The sequence below is a fragment of the Haliotis cracherodii genome, unplaced genomic scaffold (genome assembly GCF_022045235.1).
Source record: "Haliotis cracherodii isolate W230 unplaced genomic scaffold, xgHalCrac1.p SCAF_1, whole genome shotgun sequence".
Lineage (NCBI taxonomy): Eukaryota > Metazoa > Mollusca > Gastropoda > Lepetellida > Haliotidae > Haliotis > Haliotis cracherodii.
In genome coordinates, this window is record NW_027266264.1 from 26,684,027 (window position 1) to 26,701,520 (window position 17,494).

Genomic DNA, 17,494 nt, shown 5'->3' on the forward strand with positions numbered 1-17,494 from the left:
CAGTCATTTCATTGTTTGTTTGTTGTTTAACACCGCACTCAGCAATATTCCACCTATATGATGGCGGTCTGTAAATAATCGAGTTTGGACCAGACAATCCAGTGATTGACATCATGAGCATCAATCCACGCAATTGAGATACAATGACATGCGTCAACCAAGTCAGCGAGCCTGGCCACCAAATCCCATTAGTCGCCTCTTACGACAAGCACAGTCGCCTTTTACGGCTAAAGAGAGGTGACATGCGCATATGTATGATCAACTAGCTTTACAGGAACACCTGTTAAAGTTTGTTTACAAGAAATGTATTCAAATAATATCATCATTTTGTGAGAAAGGTCTGTTGAGAACTACCTCAGTAAGTCAGTCACAATGACAGCGTCTCATAATACATTTACATCAAGTGCAAGACGTCAAAATGGCCGACCTGATGAACGGGACTGGAGAGATTTCCAAAATTGTTAATGATCCTGTGGCAGTTGCATGTGTGTTAGTCATCATTGATCAGTTGGCCGATCTTTGAAAATAGATTATATAGATGTGTCAAATAGATACAAAATTAAACTCATAGATTGCTGTAGACTCTAACTTTCAAACTTTCTGAAGTTTCTCAATGTCTGATAAAACGCTGAGTTCAAGATTAAAGGATCGAAGTGTTCAGAAACAATGCTTTTGTATGTATTCATGCAAAGGAATTCCTAGAGTTTTCACCAGGAATGTGTAAGTAGTCCGTCCTTGCTTACGTCCTTCATGCGGGGGCACGGGTGGCCCAGTCACCTAATGCGCCGCGATTCGCTGTGCAGAGTTGTGTCCCTTGGGCATGCCAGAAACCTATGATTGTGGGTTCGAATCCAGGTTCGCCCCGATTATGTTTCTAGGTTTGTCAGCACCATACCCGTGCTCGTGGGTTTCACCAAAGTGGTAAATGTCTGCGACCTGCATCACACATTAAGCTGACACGCCGCAATATAACTGTAATACTGTTAAAAGCGCAGTTAAACCCAACTCACTCACTTACACTACGTCATTCATGCTGACAGTCTTGTGATAAACGTATGAACGTCAAAGTGTGTTTTTCATACGCTTATGAACATTAGTTTCACAGTCATGTGACCGTCATCTCTTTCAATGGAAAAGCTGTAGATTGTGAAAACTTCAAATAAAAAAAATATTCTTGTATAAACATGCTATTTCATGTGATGTAAGTGCAATCTGTCAAAGCCTTTCACTGTTTATTTGAACTTGTTTCTGGTCAATTTTGTTTGAGTACATATTCTTTAAATGTATGAACATGACAGAAAATATTCTATTCTTGGACTTCAGGGTATCATTGACCGTTTGAATGTTCAATTAACCATTTTATGAGACAAGTACTGGCGAAGTATGTATTACTGAGTATCTGAGAACACTTAAGCGTTTGCAAAGGCTGAAGGCATTAATTTGGCTCATCAGGAAAACAAATAATAAACCAGAACTTGGTAATGCAGGCTGTTCATACAATATTTGTATATAAACATGAAACAGCCTTTTCTGAGTGATTTGCTGTCGAATGCGGACCTGGGAGTGCTTAAAGAACACTTTGTGCTTTTCATAAAATGGTTCCATCAGATCTTTACAAATCTGCTTCATTTCATCTCGCAGTGGTATTTATAACTCTGATCTAAGTCTGAATGTTGATAGGTCAGAAGATGCGTTCATCCATCTACCAGCAGAACATGCATCCATCTTCTTTTATCTTTGACACTGAAGTCTGCAAAATCAATAATCCCCAACAAACACTTGACTTCAATGAATATTTAGCTGACAGAAGGGAATAGTGTTTTCATAAAAGCATTCCACTCGTCCTCTGTGGGGAGAACATAATTCTCATGGCATTGTTTGTTGCATTTTCCAAATAGGAAAACATTTTCAGTCTGGTCAAGATAAAGAACTGATCCCTACCCTAGCCCTGTCGAGAGGCTGTGATGGTTGTAGAAGCTGTTGGCTGATTTCTTCTTGTGTTGTGTGGTGTTCACTTTATACTGCAGCTGTTAGGTAATCTTTGATGTGACACTTTCATTAAGATAGGGAAAGTGTAATTCTTTAATCTTCAGGTCCCCGTCGTAGATCAGTAGATGGACCTCAAGGGTTTTTGTGCTGGATAATATTGATATTCCCACCTGTGGGCCTGGTGATGTAAATGAGGACTAAAGGCCTGCTGATAGGCTTCAGAATTTTGAGTTCCATTTCAGATGTCAGGAAGCTCTTTCAACATGTCTTTTCTTCATGCAGAGACTGGGAAACCAACTTTTATCCCGTTATGGAGGGATTAGTTCATTATATAGTTTTTGTACCTAAACGTTTACTTCATGGCCTGCATTTACCTACTTTGTGGACTTTGATGTCCATGAATATGTTGGACAGCTATTTCGTTTATTGAGTGTTTGTAATAATGTAGAATGCAATATCAAAGTTAAGAAAAACATCTGTAAGGACATAATGACAAGACAAGTTTGGTAAGACATTGAGCTGCTGCTGCTGCTAAAGCTGCTTTCATCAATGCCTGAATACATATAGTCAGGTCATGGTGACCTGCAAGAGTGTCTACACAGAAAGTTGCTGTGATGTGAGCATGGGGGCAGGTTGACTTGATAACACTTGCATTGGGTAGCTTGAGGAATGTAGGCACGGAGGACTTGGTGGGTGTGCGCTGCATTGATGAGTAGTTCACATCATTAACTATACACACTCTAATGATGTATGTGTGTGCCACTTCTTCTTTTGGCATTTTTCCAGTTCTAATGTAAATATCAGGTCTAAGTTTTATGTTTGCTTCAGATTTTGATTCTGCTAATGGTAGTCTGCAGCAGGTGCAAAATGGATTTACGTCACTGCTTTCTGCCTCCCAGTCTCTTACCTGATCAACTCACATCACATCATGTTTATTCACGTATTATTGTCTGAAAACCCTTGCCTTATCAAGTATTCAGAGGAAGGAATTGATGTGAATCAGATACGAAGATATGACATAATCTGTGTGTAGGCAGTCTGTCGGAATGCTGAGGGAAAATGGCTGAGAGGAAACACAATTAGTTCCCCTCCTCTCCTCATCCTCATCCTCCCACAATATGTGGGCGGAACAGTGATACACTCGCTATTGATTTGAGACCGAGTTCTACAGATGATTTGGAGACCAGTAGGTTCAAAGATCAAACTGAATTAGGTCATAGCTGAACTGGTGTCGATGTGTGTGATTGTGTTTGTGTACCGGGCTGTAGGCAGGAGATCTGTGACCCAGCCACTGAACCTGGTGAATAGGGAATAATTTCTCTCCACTAGGGAATAACTAGCTGGTAGAAGATTCCAGAATGATTGATTGTGATTTATAGAATTGAAGAAAGTTTCTTGTTAGATCTCTTGATATGCTTTCTGGTCTTTTAGCTTGATTAAGACTTCATTGAGTTGATTGATGACAAATTCTTCAGATTTAACCAATTTGTATGTATTTAGTTTACTCTGATATGGTAAATATGTGAGCAGACTAGAAAAGATGTAATACCTTCCAGTGAAGTATCAATAATCAGGACAGATGAATGGCATCCCAGAATGTACTGGAACTAATCTGAGAAATTATTAATATGTGCTGTGCCTGATTTGAGACTATTCTTCATTTCTGAAGTATAAATTCCCTTGGCAAGAAGACTGTTAATGAGGTGACTGTCGTGTCCCATGTACTGTTACAAGCATGTGATGCAAACCAAAAAGTGTCCAATTCTTTACTGGCAGATTTTCCTAATTTTGAATGCATACCACGAGTTCTCATATTGAAAGGATTTCTATTACACTACACATGAAGCAGGAAGCACTTGATCCAGAGGCCTAGGATTACCTTCTTGAACATATGGCTGTAGAAATACACTGGGGCGGTCGGGTAGCCTAGTGGTTAAAGCGTTCGCTCGTCACGCCGAAGACCCGGGTTCGATTCCCGACATGGGTACAATGTGTGAAGCCCATTTCTGATGTCCCCCGCCGTGATATTGCTGGAATATTGCTAAAAGCGGCTTAAAACAATATTCACTCACTCACTCACTCACTCACTCACTAGAAATACACTGTTGATTAACAAGAAGAATATGCTCATTAAGGATTTATTCCAGTTGTAAAACAAGTCATTATATTAAATATCATTTTTGGCAGACACGTCCAATGGAATGTTTTAGAAGTGTCTTTACATTGTTCCATTGATGGACAAAGACAGTCGCAAGGCAATTGTATTTTGAAGATGGTAATCTAAAGTTAGGATCACAAACATCTATTGTTTGTCAGAATGATTCAAGCAGCTACTATGAAAACAGTTGAAAAAAGAGATGGTATTTTTAGCCATTCTAAAGTGAGATCAGCAACAGGAAGAGTGACGTAGCTTCATCTGTTAATGTCAGAGCCAAGTGCTTTACCATTCTGTGTTACCACCTACCTGTTTTGTAGACATATATAGACTCACAGGTTAATGGTTATGTTGTTAGTAGGGACAGTGTTCTTGTTATTCTCCAATAGAATCATGCACACCCTGCTTGCAAGGTAAATGAGTTAAGACGGGCAATAATTCAGTCATTACTTGGTCTGACCACTCTAAGTAATTGGGAGCTTCAGTCTGACCTGATTGTGGGTACTAAGATGCTTTGCATTTGAAGCCACTTGTTGATAAAAGTTGGTTGGTTGGTTTGGTGTTAAACGCCGCAATATTCCAGCTATATGACTGCGGTCTGTACAATAATCGAGTCTGGACCAAACAGTCCAGTGATTGATATCATGAGCATCGATCCACGTAATTGGGATCAATGGCATACATCAACCAAGTCAGTGAGCCGAACCGGTTAGTGGCCTTTTAAGACAAGCATAGTCATCTTTTATGGCAAGCACGGGTTGCTGAAGACCTATTCTATCCCGGAATCTTCACGAGTCTTGAATCATTGAGGAATGTTGATAAAAGAAGGGGAAGACTCCAAAGTATGGCCCCAGGGCCTAGAAGATTGTCCAGTGTGTTCTCAATAGAATTGCCAAGTCCATGTGAGGGGGAAAGGCCTTGATCTAACCTCTAACCCTAACCCTTGATCTAACCTCTAACCGTAACCCTTAGCATGTCATGATGTGTGCATGTATAGCCCATACAGAATTAAACTGGAATTAATGATGCTCCAATGATTGATTATGATCAGTAATTGCACATTTGGCCTGTACTGATGCAATGATCGGTTGTAATGGTCCATAATTACCAGTGGTGCTTTGTGGTATTTGATAATAGGATTTAATTATGATGTCCCAATTATTCCCAATTTGTCTTGATCCCTGATGGTCAATTCTGACTCTCGATAGACATGGTTGGCGCCGTGTTGGTAAACACTTGCATGTATATGTAGTACCTACCTGACCTCTTTTATTTGCTTATTTATCTGTAATTGACCATTAACAGATACTGTTTTTATCTGTTGGATTTATCCTGCTGAGAAACCCGTTTTATGATAAAGTCTACTATTGGCTTGGTGTAAAAAAGTGTCTCCAAGGAAACTCATGACAAAATATTAAATAGAAAAGTAAAAAATTACTGGGAGGGGTTTATTCATTATTGATGACCCATCAGAATGACAGAAAGGCTGACATATTTGTTGATAAGTGTGTAATGGGCCAAATGTTCTCAAATCTAGAATGAACTGTTCATGTTTACCTTTTCCTGGGGGTGAGATTGGGTGGTTGCTGTGGGAGGGTGTGTCAGGTAGGGCTGGGACAAGTCCAAATTTACTACCCAGATACCCATCCCCCTATTACCCGACCCTACCCAGTTACCAGCTGTAGGTCTCAAGTGTTGGATACAAAATGTCCGATTGGGAAATGTTTGACGGTAGCCCTGGCAAAATGTATTTAGATATACATATAAAATTGTCTGGTCATGTACACACTGAAATTTACTGAAGTTTTATCTTTATTCAAACACAGAAATGTGAACATTAGTGAATTGTTGTGTAACCTTAGAGTTCTAGATAATTTCTGTTATTAAACAATAAATCACGTGACTAACCAGGGGTCCGGGTAGTCCTGTGGGTACCCGGGTCGTACTCAATACCCACCTGACCCGAGTACCCGAGTTACCCGTCCCAGCCCCAGTGTCAGGGATGATCAGCATCAGTTGTAAAGATAGCAGTCTCTACTTTAGTCCACTTTGTTATTACAGGAGTAATAACAACTCGTGTAAAATAAAACTACTTGATCTTAGTCCTCCAATACAGTTGATATGATTACACAACACTTTCTGTTTGTTCTTACACGCTGTAATAATTCCCTCTAAACCACTCGATCCATCTTTAGGATCTACAGTGTAAACAGCATAAAACACAACTGCATTTATCGGCTATGAGTGTAGAGATATGAGTAGTTTGTTTGGAATATGAGGCAGCCATCTCTCCCCATCTGGCTGTCCTCCATCATAACAGTCAGCCCAGGCATAACTTTACACAGTCTGGCCATTCATTCCCAGCAATGGCTGCCATTCTTATCCAACACTTACAAACATAGGTTTTTTACACATTGAGCTGTAGGCATCACTCACAGTGATATATTTAATACAGTAATCTATGATGGATTGGTTTTTATTTCATATTCTTCATTGTAATCTGCTTTTCCTTCTCTTTTTTCACAGCGTTTTGGTTATTCGGTGAATAACAATTTATCTCATATTAGGCCACATACTGATATCACTGGGTGTGGGTCTAGAAGTTGCCAGTTTTGTATCATGACTCTTTTTAGGCTTGTTATTCTCTTTCAAGCTCAGTTTTGCTATCTCACATGTGTTCTATCCCTGATCTTCATCGAGGACAAGGAAATGAAACGAAACATGTCTAGTTTTAGTTATCACATTGACATTTGTGGTAGATGAGATACTGGGCACATTATCAAACATCATAACATCCAGTCTCAATCAGTTGGTTGTTGGAATACTTAATAAAACATATTTTTTTTCTATTCCAGTCCAAATGAAAGAGTTGCCTTAAAAATCATCAAGAATGTGGAAAAGTACAGAGAAGCAGCCAAGTTGGAAATAAATGTTCTAGAGAAACTGAGGGAGAAGGATGCCACAGGCAAACAGTGAGTAGACTTGTGTCCGACTTGCAATAGTTGTCACAGAAAGACTTCAATAGAGTGACTGTCATTCTAAATTATGTGTATGGCCAGCCTTGTTGGACACAGACTGGTTAACTCTTTCAACATCGCATGCTGGTTTTCCAGCAACAATGTTATAAGTCCCCTGACGCTGCAGTTTGGTAAGTCGGCCACACAGTAACTACATCAAATTAATATTTAACTTTATGAACCTACCTGTCATATCATTTGTTTATTAAATATCGCTATTCACTATGTCTGAAAGCATGTACAGTATAACATGGATATAACGAACTACAAGGAACCGGAGAAATCAGTTTGTTATATACTTTTTCGCTTAGAAACGGCTGCCATCTTGGATAAAACAAAACACAATACACATGATTTGTTTCACTGACAAGATTAGTCCAATTACATGCACAGGTAAGATTAACATTAAGCAAGTTTAGCAAGGTTGAATCGTCACCATTGATTGTTGATTTGCCGCTGATTGTGTATAGCCAGTTGTCAGTGACACTGAATGAGATTTCTCAGTTCGCTATAAACATTATCAACTTTTGGTATTTGGGCTTGTCAGGGATCGGATATCAGTTCGCTATATACGTTAGTTCACTGTAGAGAGTTCGTTACAGAGCTTTTATATGATAATATATGGGAGATATATTGGGATTTTGTAACAGTTTGTTGTATCCGTTTGTTAGCTCTGTTCGTTATATCCGTGTTCTACTGTATTTCATTTCCATTCACCATATTTTATCAAACGATATCTTGACTTTTGTTCCCTCAATTTTCACGCTCGGACACAATGTTTCTTGACAAAATATGTGCGTAGGAAATCTTTGTCAGAGTTCATAACTTGGCATATTTTAGTTATGGGTTGCAATTTCATGTTTGAAGCGTTCACAATAACACAATTTAACCAAAATCTTTCGTCTAAATCTGAAAATTAGATATGAGGACAGTATCCATTGCTGTAGTTTGATTGGCTGTCTTATGGCACATGCTTGAAGTTGACCAGTCACGATACTTAAAGCAGATTACGTAAAAAACAAACAATTCCTGTCAAATAATAACACATGTTACAATTACGAATATTCCCCGGGCGAGGTTACTGTAATATTATGGATGCGCAGAGCTTTCAAATGATGCCAAACATTGTAGGAATCTTGGCACGTGTCACTCAAACAAAGCTTCGAAAAAAAGAGGTATTTTCTCATGTTACTGGGTGGAAAGACACTGTAATCGAGAAATAGGTGATGATATAAGAGTAACTCCATTTTTCAGGGCCTTATTATTTGCAGAAATCTGAGGTCTTCCAATAACTGCCCGACCAAGGAAGGAAATTGAAAAGAACAAGGGCTTCTGCAAATGATAATGCCCTGAAAAATTGCATTATCGTTATTGTAGATAAAATGGATAGAATTTGTTATCAAATAATAAAAAAAAATGTTATCGTTTTTTAAACATTTACTGCAATCAACACACAACGAATGTCACTGACCCACAAATATGGAAACATCACTATTGAACATCAGTATGACGTCATCAAACAAAGGGCGGGATAATGGCCCGTCGTCAAGCAATACGAAGGCATTATCAAGTTACAGTGCTCTGCTCATTTCTGATAACATGCAGGCGGTTTAATGATAATTCTCTCGATTTTAGCTATAATGTTATTATTTAAAATTCTTTTACTAATAATTTTTTCAATCATGTAAACAATGAAAAAAAATTAAAAAGTAGGTAAGTGGATAATGTGAACAGTTACACACATCCACTTAGCTTATTGATAGACAAATCACAATCTGGAAAGACTACCAGGTACTTTTTTCCCAGAAATTGGCTCCATTAAGCACAGGTGGGCGCAGGTGGCCCATTCGTCTAGGGGGCGGCAATTCGCTGTGCAGAGTTGCGTCCCTTGGACACACCAGAAACCTATGATTGTGGTTTTGAATCAAGGTTCACCCCGATTGTTTCTAGGTTTGTCAGCACCATACCTGTGCCCGTGGGTTTCACCAAAATGATAAACTTCAGAGACTTGCATCACTTCGGGCTTTCCTCCCACGTTAAGCTTACAGACTACGATATAACTAGAATACTGTTAAAGGGGGCGTTAAATCCAACTCACTCACTTACCATTAAGTACCAATCATGACTAATTTGATTTAACTAAACTCATGGTGGTATCCCAGGTGTGTGCCTTGCTTATGTGATTACTATGCATATATACACATAAAAATATAAATAAATTGAATATAAACACCCTGATGGATGTGTATACAGCATGAAAAAGGATCAAGATGAACTCCTGTTTATCAGCTAAAGGTCCCGTACTGATATAAGTGATGAGGAGTGGACAGTGCTTAGCAGTGTGCTCTATAGGGGTGTTACCTTGAACAAATATACTAACTAATGAGCACCTGTGAAGGAGATAATCTTTGTGGCAACATCTGCCACATGGGTCCAGAATAGTAAGTTTTCCCGAGATGCCTATCTTTAGACTGGGTGAAAACACTCATACACTTGGAAGGAAGGGTTGATATTTCAGTGGGTGTTTGCAGAAGAAACAAAGATGTTTATGACCCGTTACCATAGTGATACTCTCTGACTTTGTTTGCCGCTTTCGGTTGGCTTCCTTTGCGTTTTCGGTTGGCTTCTTTGGCGGGTTTTGTTTGCCCAACTTGTGCCAAATGCGTAGTTGTAGCCATTCAGTGTCATCACTGACGTTGTTGCTTTCCAGTTCGACTTTCATTTCTGTAACATCTGATAAGAAATGGGAGTTCTAGAACCTTGTAAAATAAAAGGTTTTTGTCTGAAAATTGATGTATGAGTTCTATATTTGCTTTCTGTTGGGTTAGTTTACATGTTGTGGGAGGACATTATTGGATGATGTCATCTACAGTTTTTCTACAGATGGACTTATGCCGACTGTCAAAACCTTTGTCTGATATAATTTCTTTCAGACTAGGCAAGTTGGCTTGTGACTGGCCAGTGTTTCCTATCTAGAGTTTTCTACTTATTTACTTCACCTGCTGGACACACGAAGTAACAGTTGGCTGTTCATTCTGTAAGGGATAGACATGACCACTTGTCTGTCTGTCTGTCCAAGAAAAGTGAAAACCCAGTTGTTTTGTACTAAATTCTAGTTATTTTTCATTAAGTATTAGTCTGAAGAGAGCTACTGACCAGTTGGGTATGACACCGGTATCTTCCCCTGGATGGGTTACATTGCTGTGATAGTGTTCCTATGTCAACAACACATACTGAAGCTGAGAGTACTGATGGACTCTGTGTCATTTCATTTGTGGGTTCATGACCATGGACTTGAAAATTAACTCAAAATGAGTCCAGTTATGGTAGGGATAAACAGTGAAACATCATTGTTTAATGGTAATGTGTATGCAGTTACGGAGACATTATTACTTACCTGTGGCTCATTAATCTAGATATTTGTTGTAATGCTTAGTTTAAGATTTTTCACATGAGATGAGACGTTAAAATTCACCTGAATATAAGAAGTATCGACTTTATGAAAACTGGTTTTGAACAAAATTGGGTTTTTTCCCCAATTTGCCTGCTAAGGGCACTCAGTTTGGAGGCCTTGATGCTGCAGCAATCCTCATACAACACAAGTGCTCTGAAAGAAAATTCATGAGATTGATGACCCATTCTTTTCAGTTAGTTGTTTAATTTATTATGAGGTATCAGACAGCATGCCAAGCCTCTTCAACACCTGTATCATGCAGTGTATAACAAGTGTTTTCTTCAATCCCTGTATGCAACCCTATTGTAGAGGTTTTAGAGAGGTCTGAATGCCTGTCTTTCATAATGTTAGATCCTGATATCGGACTACTGCACATTTCATAGCACAAGGAATGACACTCGGCAAAAAGGTAATTGGGAACACTGAGCCATGGTCAGGATGTCCTTTAGTAAACTGACTATGGACTGTGTCAGAAGTATCAGTGCTGTTGGAGTCAGTACATGAACTGGACATAAACCAAGTAGAACTACCAAGTTGTCAGGCCCTGGTTTTGCACAGCAGTAGAAATTCTCCTGAAACATTCACTAGCTAGGGAAAGTGAGTCCTCACAGGCCAGAAGTTCTATTTGTCCTCCATGAACCTGCTGGCTCAGTCACTTGGATAGCAATCCGGTGGGACTTTCTGTCCCTGGAGCGCAGGAATGTATCCAGATATGTGGGTCTTTGGGAGTGGTCACTTAAGATTTTAATTATTTGTATATCTTGCACCGCTTGTATTGCTGCCACGACCTAAGGATGACCAACTCGAATAGACCCTTACTTTGATTGTGACACACAGATCACATTTGGATCCCCATATCTTTCTTGTTTTAATTCAGCAAATAGACTTTCTACCTAGAACATTTCTTTCCCAAAATAGTGGCTGGGAAGCCAAATTACCTCCCATCCATGCCACCTCCCAAATTAGGTAATTTAATGTAGAAGTGCACAGTATTACTGGTATACTGACATAACACGGTTTGAAATACTATTGAGTACATATAACAATACATTAGAAAAATACTGGTGTATTGTGTTTTTCAATATCATTTATATTTTACATGTTGACAAAGTGGACTTAAATGACAAGTCAAATTAGTATTATGAAATTCGGAAATAAGCAAGTGATTCCTGTGATCGAAAAAAGCAAAACTACTTGCGACCAGCTTCCTGTATATAATGTGTCTATTACACATGCTTTGTGACCATAGCAACAGCCAACAAAATGGCAGATGCCTACAAAGGTGTCAATATATGAGGGGGAAGTCCTTTATCATTTGGGTTATTTTTGTTTAGGTTCTTAACAAATTACAGACGAAAGAATGCAGACAATATATTGTTGTACATATCCCAATACATGAATCATTATCACAGTAAATTTCAATACGAAAGTCAGGCAAACACCCATCACTAATTAGTATGTTCAACCTGCTTCATATCCACCGGGATAGGACTTCAGTGTTCGAACAGAAGCTTGGAAATCAAGGGGCCATTGTAATAGCCTGGGCACCGTTCCACAAAGAGATCTTAGCACTACGACTATTCTAAGCCTGTGTTAAAGTATGGGAGTTAGGATCAACTTAGCGCTAAGATGACTGGAACGGGGCCCTGTATGTTAAGCGTTATGAGGTTTTGATTTAGATACCAAGCAGGACTTTCTCAATGGATCCTTAATTTCGAGCACTGCTTTTGCTACTAATTGTTTTATGGGGCTTTTCAAATGACCGATCAATCAATTTTTTTTTGAAATGGTTAATTGAGAAGTATCACCTCAGTGCACCCATCAGCAGTTTGACAGTTATGAATGGCTAAAGACTGTTAGCTCTTTTAGGTGAAATTAGCTTGTCAGAAGTGCTTGCTCTTGAGGTTAATTGTCTCTTTTGCTGATTTCAATATTATGTCTTCTTGGAAAGAAGCCATCTTATGAAAGAAAGTGCTTGTTGAACCAAAACATATTTTTTTCTTGATCTTCATGTATGAGAGCTTGGGTGAGGTTTTGCTTCATTACAACTTGCATACATGTATCAGAGCTTGTGAATGAGGATTTGGCAGCAGGCATAAATATATCAAAGCCTATGCCTGGAATATGGCAGTGCTGTGTTAAAACACTCACACACACACACTAACACTAACAAGGGCTAACATGCACCGTTCCAGGAAACATTTTTTAATTTTGAAGTTTTATTTTCATGTACCCAGTACTCTGTTTCCAAGGATAAGGTTACCAGAACATAGACACAAGAAGAAAGTTTCAAAGTGATTTTAACCAAATATGTTTCAAAAAGTGGGTGGCTTTAATATTATATATCAAATACATTATTCAAACTTGCAAATTATTCTGTGAAAATTTACTTTTACTATTGATATTTGGACCGGCAAATAAAGTAACATTGGTGACATTCATATAAGTACATTTTTTTTTAACAAAGTCAGCTTGTCTGTTACCATCAGGGTTTCCTCTTGTCTATTCTTAGGTTCAATATCCATTTGTAGCGACTTCATCTCGAAATATTTAAAAACAAAAGAGAAAATTGTGACGGAAGTTTGTGTGAATGACGTATAGATCTAACTAAGTTACTTTAGAGATGACATCTTTGCACTGAACATGAAGTTGAAAGAATTAAAACCAAATAATTTTCATAGTTTTTTTTTTTATTTGTTGAAAGTTGGGACTGTCAAAAATTAGGGGTGGACTGGCAGTTTCAAAAGCCAGCGGGTACTCTGCCGTAAATCAAATTATTGATTTGTACAGAAACAAACCTTAAGCTATTCAGTCTTAACCTTGTGAAGTACAGTTCTGTGTTGCTGACACAACATTCATGTCACACTGGGAAAGGGGAGTTCTGATGATTGGATACAGTGCGTGTCACCTTCATGTGGGGTACCAATATAATATTTGATCAAAGGAGTAATTGTGAGTTGAATAGCCTCAGATTGGATGATAGCCACATAGCCGATTTCTTTGATAACTTAGATGAAGTGTGACCTGCGAAGCATGATGGCCAGTCCCTGGAGTTGATGGAAACCTGTGCATCTCTCCTCGAGATGAATTCATGTTCCATGATGTAGGACTGGGGAACATTATCTCCGGCATCCCAGCTTATCTCAACCCAATTACTTGCATGTGGTCACATCCTGGCCCATCTTGAGCATTTCATATTATCTGTGGAAAAACTCGGTGAGCCATGATATTTTCTAGAAACTTGACATACCCATCAATAAACCCATAGGAGCTTTCATAGTCACCCAAGTGCCTTCAAATCTTCTATGTCATCTGTTAAGACAACCAGCAAACCGCGGTGGACCCAGTGCACTGACTGGTGATATTGTTTTATTGGCTCTATCAGCCTTCAGTGTCAGGGACAAGGGCAGGTTGTGAAGACCTGAACACAGGAACTCCCTCTAAATTCCAGGCTAACAGGAAAAAGTTGGAATATTGCTGACTGCAGTGTCATGCAACACTCTCACTCACTCACTCACTCACTCACTCACTCACTCACTCACTCACTCACTCACTCACTCACTCTCTCACTCACCTACTCACTCACTCACTCACTCACTCACTCACTCTGAAGCCTACTGTTGGTCAGTACCCTTACAAGTGTGACCTGCCTTAAAACAGATAAACGTTGTCAAATTCACCATGTTCAGTGAAGTCATGAATTGAGTTGCATAATTATTCAGTCATGTTGACTGAAACACCAGTACTTCTAATAATAAAAATAAGCTTATTGCATTAGATATCCTACGGTTAAACCATTGGCATGACAGTTTAGTGAGTTGCAGCTATTACCCTATCAAATTACCTACAGTGAGTCCAGAGTCCCTCACGCTGCAGCCCATTCACCATTATCTACTGTTTCAGTGTTTAGAAAGCGCAGATGTTTTAAGCATTGGTGTACATCGTATCCCCAGATGCTTTTTTGGATTTTCAACCAATTGTAGATTTCTGCACAGGATAGTATCCGTGTTGACTGTTAGATGGCAGTTGGTCTGCCAGTTGTTCAGTGTGCTGTTGGTCATGATGTTCACTAAGTGAGTGTGTCTAGTGCATCCAGCATGGAGTGTAGTGTGTACTGGCTGATAGCAGTTGGTCTGAAGTGTTGTGAGTGGGTACATGGTATCTCTCATGCGTCAGACATTGACTCTGCTTTTAAACTCATGACGTGCCGACACTCAGACATAGCTTGTGCCCAGAGCAATGATGGGACAAATGCTTTTGTGAAAACAGTTATATGAATAAAGAATCAAGGGATATTTTTTCAAGGTGCTTGATGTCCTCATGCCGACTCAGCTGATAACCATCATCTTAATATTAAAGCGAAAAATAATCATGATAAAAATAGGTTTTCGTCTATCTTCTTGAAAATTTGCACCTACAACAAAAGGAAAATGTTTCTTTCGTTATTTAAAACAACTAATTAGAATCTCTACTTTACTAAGAGAGTGTTATCCCCAAAATAACATTTGTTAAATTCTAATATAGTTTGCCATCTTCATAAAAACAGGCTGCATATGAAAAAATACAGGATTCTCAAAAGTGAGGAGGGAGGTTGGACATGATGCCCAAGATTAAAATGATGCACCTGTGTCCAAGAAACGTTCCTTTAAAAACACTGTATATTGTAGCATTAGGTAAAGATGTACTTTCTACAGAGTTTCTCAATATGATGTCTTCATTTAGTTTCAGTAGTGATGTTTTGCTCTTGTAGAAATACAATTTTAGTTATCAGAATTTGCATGTATTGTCCTGTTTGGTTTTTTTAGAATTCTATCAAATTATTCTTGACTTTTTCTAAGGAAGCCAACAGGAAATAACGTGATGTGTCCTTAGTGATAATATTCAATGACAAACTAAGTGAATAAACAGACAAGAAAACATGAAAGAAGTCTCACTGTGGTGTCTTTAGATTTTTGGCATCATCCACTGATGAAAGCGTATCATTAAGCTAGCAAGATGAGCCTTTTATCATTATAAGTTCCGCCATAACCCTAAGTGGTCTATACAGAATTATGTCTCTTGTTTCTGAAGGTTTATTTTGAAAACTCTAAGCTGAAATTGTCAAAGACAATTATAATGTCTTGCATCAGTCATGATTTCAACTTCTTTGGGCAAGTCCTTGAGTCAGCCAATATCAGTTTATATAAAGTAGATCAAAAGTCACATGTCCATTTGTCTTGTTTCCAATTGAAATTTTTAAATAGTTTTCCTTTGGCTGAAAAACAGCTTAATATGATTATACTTTGAAATTAAGTTTGCTCAATTCTGTTTCAGTCTATGTGTGCGGATGCTGGATTGGTTCGACTACCATGGCCACATGTGCTTGGCATTCGATATGCTGGGACTCAGTGTCTTCGACTTTCTCGTAAGTTCGTCAACAACTTTGCTACAACCCTTTATTACGACTGAAGTAAACATCTTGATTCCAAATTTCTGCTTTAAATGTATTCAGCTGCTATTTCTTCCTCCCATCTGTAAGAGCCTGGTGGTGCTGTTACTGGGCAGGTTACAACATCTGCAGCATAGCGCTCGTCTTCATCAGGGGAGGTAATTGCTTCCACAACTGTTATGAAATGTCAGGAAGACCAGCAAGTTTCAGGTTCCCTGAATGAAGCATAATGGCTGGTGCAGGGAACATGTGCTAGTTGTATGTGAACTAGTGTTACTCCTGCAAATGTCAGAAGTAGTTGTGAGACTAATAGCATGGGGTTGGGATGGGCTTGCAGTAAGCGATCCTGCCTGAGAGCAGGTTACTATAGTCTGTTTAAACATCATGGCGTTGGAGAAGTCAGTTTAGTCCCTGTATATTTTCCTGCTCATCCCTTCACAGTACATTCGGTTCAGCTACAGATGGGGTAACATAGGCTTTGCATGTTATTACCAATGCTGTGTTCATTTCATTTCCTGTGTAATGTCCTTACAGAAAATAAACTGTTTAAGGTATAGAAATAAGTTGCTTGTTCTTAAGCTTCTCAAAGATATAGAATATTAAAGAGCCATGGTTTACAGGGTGTTTATCAGATTGTGTTTGTTGACTTGCAGAAAGACAACAACTACGTACCTTACCCCCTTGAGCAAGTCCGACACATATCCTACCAGCTCGTCTATGCAGTTAACTGTAAGTGTCGTCCCTTTGTCATCCTCCTGTTTTTCAATACTTTTGGCTTATGTTACTTCTTTGTAGTCTTGCGAACCTTTTGTCTTTTTCGACTACCTCATATATATGTACTCAGTCTGTGACTTTCCACAAGTCCGAAGTTTGAGCCCAGTAAACTGTGTTCAGTCTCAAAGCTCAACTTATAACAGTTGATATGCTGACACTAAAATTGATGTTAAGAGCCATGTTTAGGCTAGTAGAGTCAAAAGTTTATGGCACAGACAGTGTACTTCAAGATCTATTCATCTCGAAGACATTGTTTAGTATTATTGCATAACATCAAAAGATCTGCAAGTTCATGTTAACAAGGCATTACTCAATATTATGCTATGTGTGAAGCAGACTTTGACTGGAATATCGTAAATGCTGTGTATAAAACACAGTGACCGACTAATTATCTACAAATAGTTTTTTCTTGTTTAGGTTGTGATGCTCTGTTTAACAAGTAACTTGACTCCTGGATTTCCCTTTTCAGTTTTACACGAAAATCAGCTGACCCACACAGATCTGAAACCAGAAAATATTTTATTTTTAAATTCAGAGTTTGAAGTCTCATACAATCAAAAGAAGGTGAGTAACGTAAGTTGATCTTCTTGTATTTCACATATTAGGTAACTTTCCTTGAACTTTGTTTATCTGTTCCAAGTAAATACCCATAAATCGGGGGAATGTTTGTCTGTTTC

General features: G+C 38.7%; 1 protein-coding gene across 3 annotated transcripts in view; it reads left to right on the forward strand.

The window, feature by feature from the left end:
* The window catches only part of LOC139475202 (dual specificity protein kinase CLK2-like), a 74,450-nt gene that overhangs the window by 45,826 nt on the left and 11,130 nt on the right, over nt 1-17,494 (forward strand). For 2 of the 3 annotated variants that reach the window (XM_071258458.1, XM_071258461.1), the window contains 4 exons: nt 7,000-7,116; nt 15,929-16,019; nt 16,697-16,772; nt 17,287-17,390. In XM_071258458.1, coding sequence (XP_071114559.1) covers nt 7,000-7,116; nt 15,929-16,019; nt 16,697-16,772; nt 17,287-17,390 — 388 coding nt within the window. The remainder of the gene's footprint in view (nt 1-6,999; nt 7,117-15,928; nt 16,020-16,696; nt 16,773-17,286; nt 17,391-17,494) is intronic. The other variant, XM_071258466.1, reaches the window with a different exon arrangement.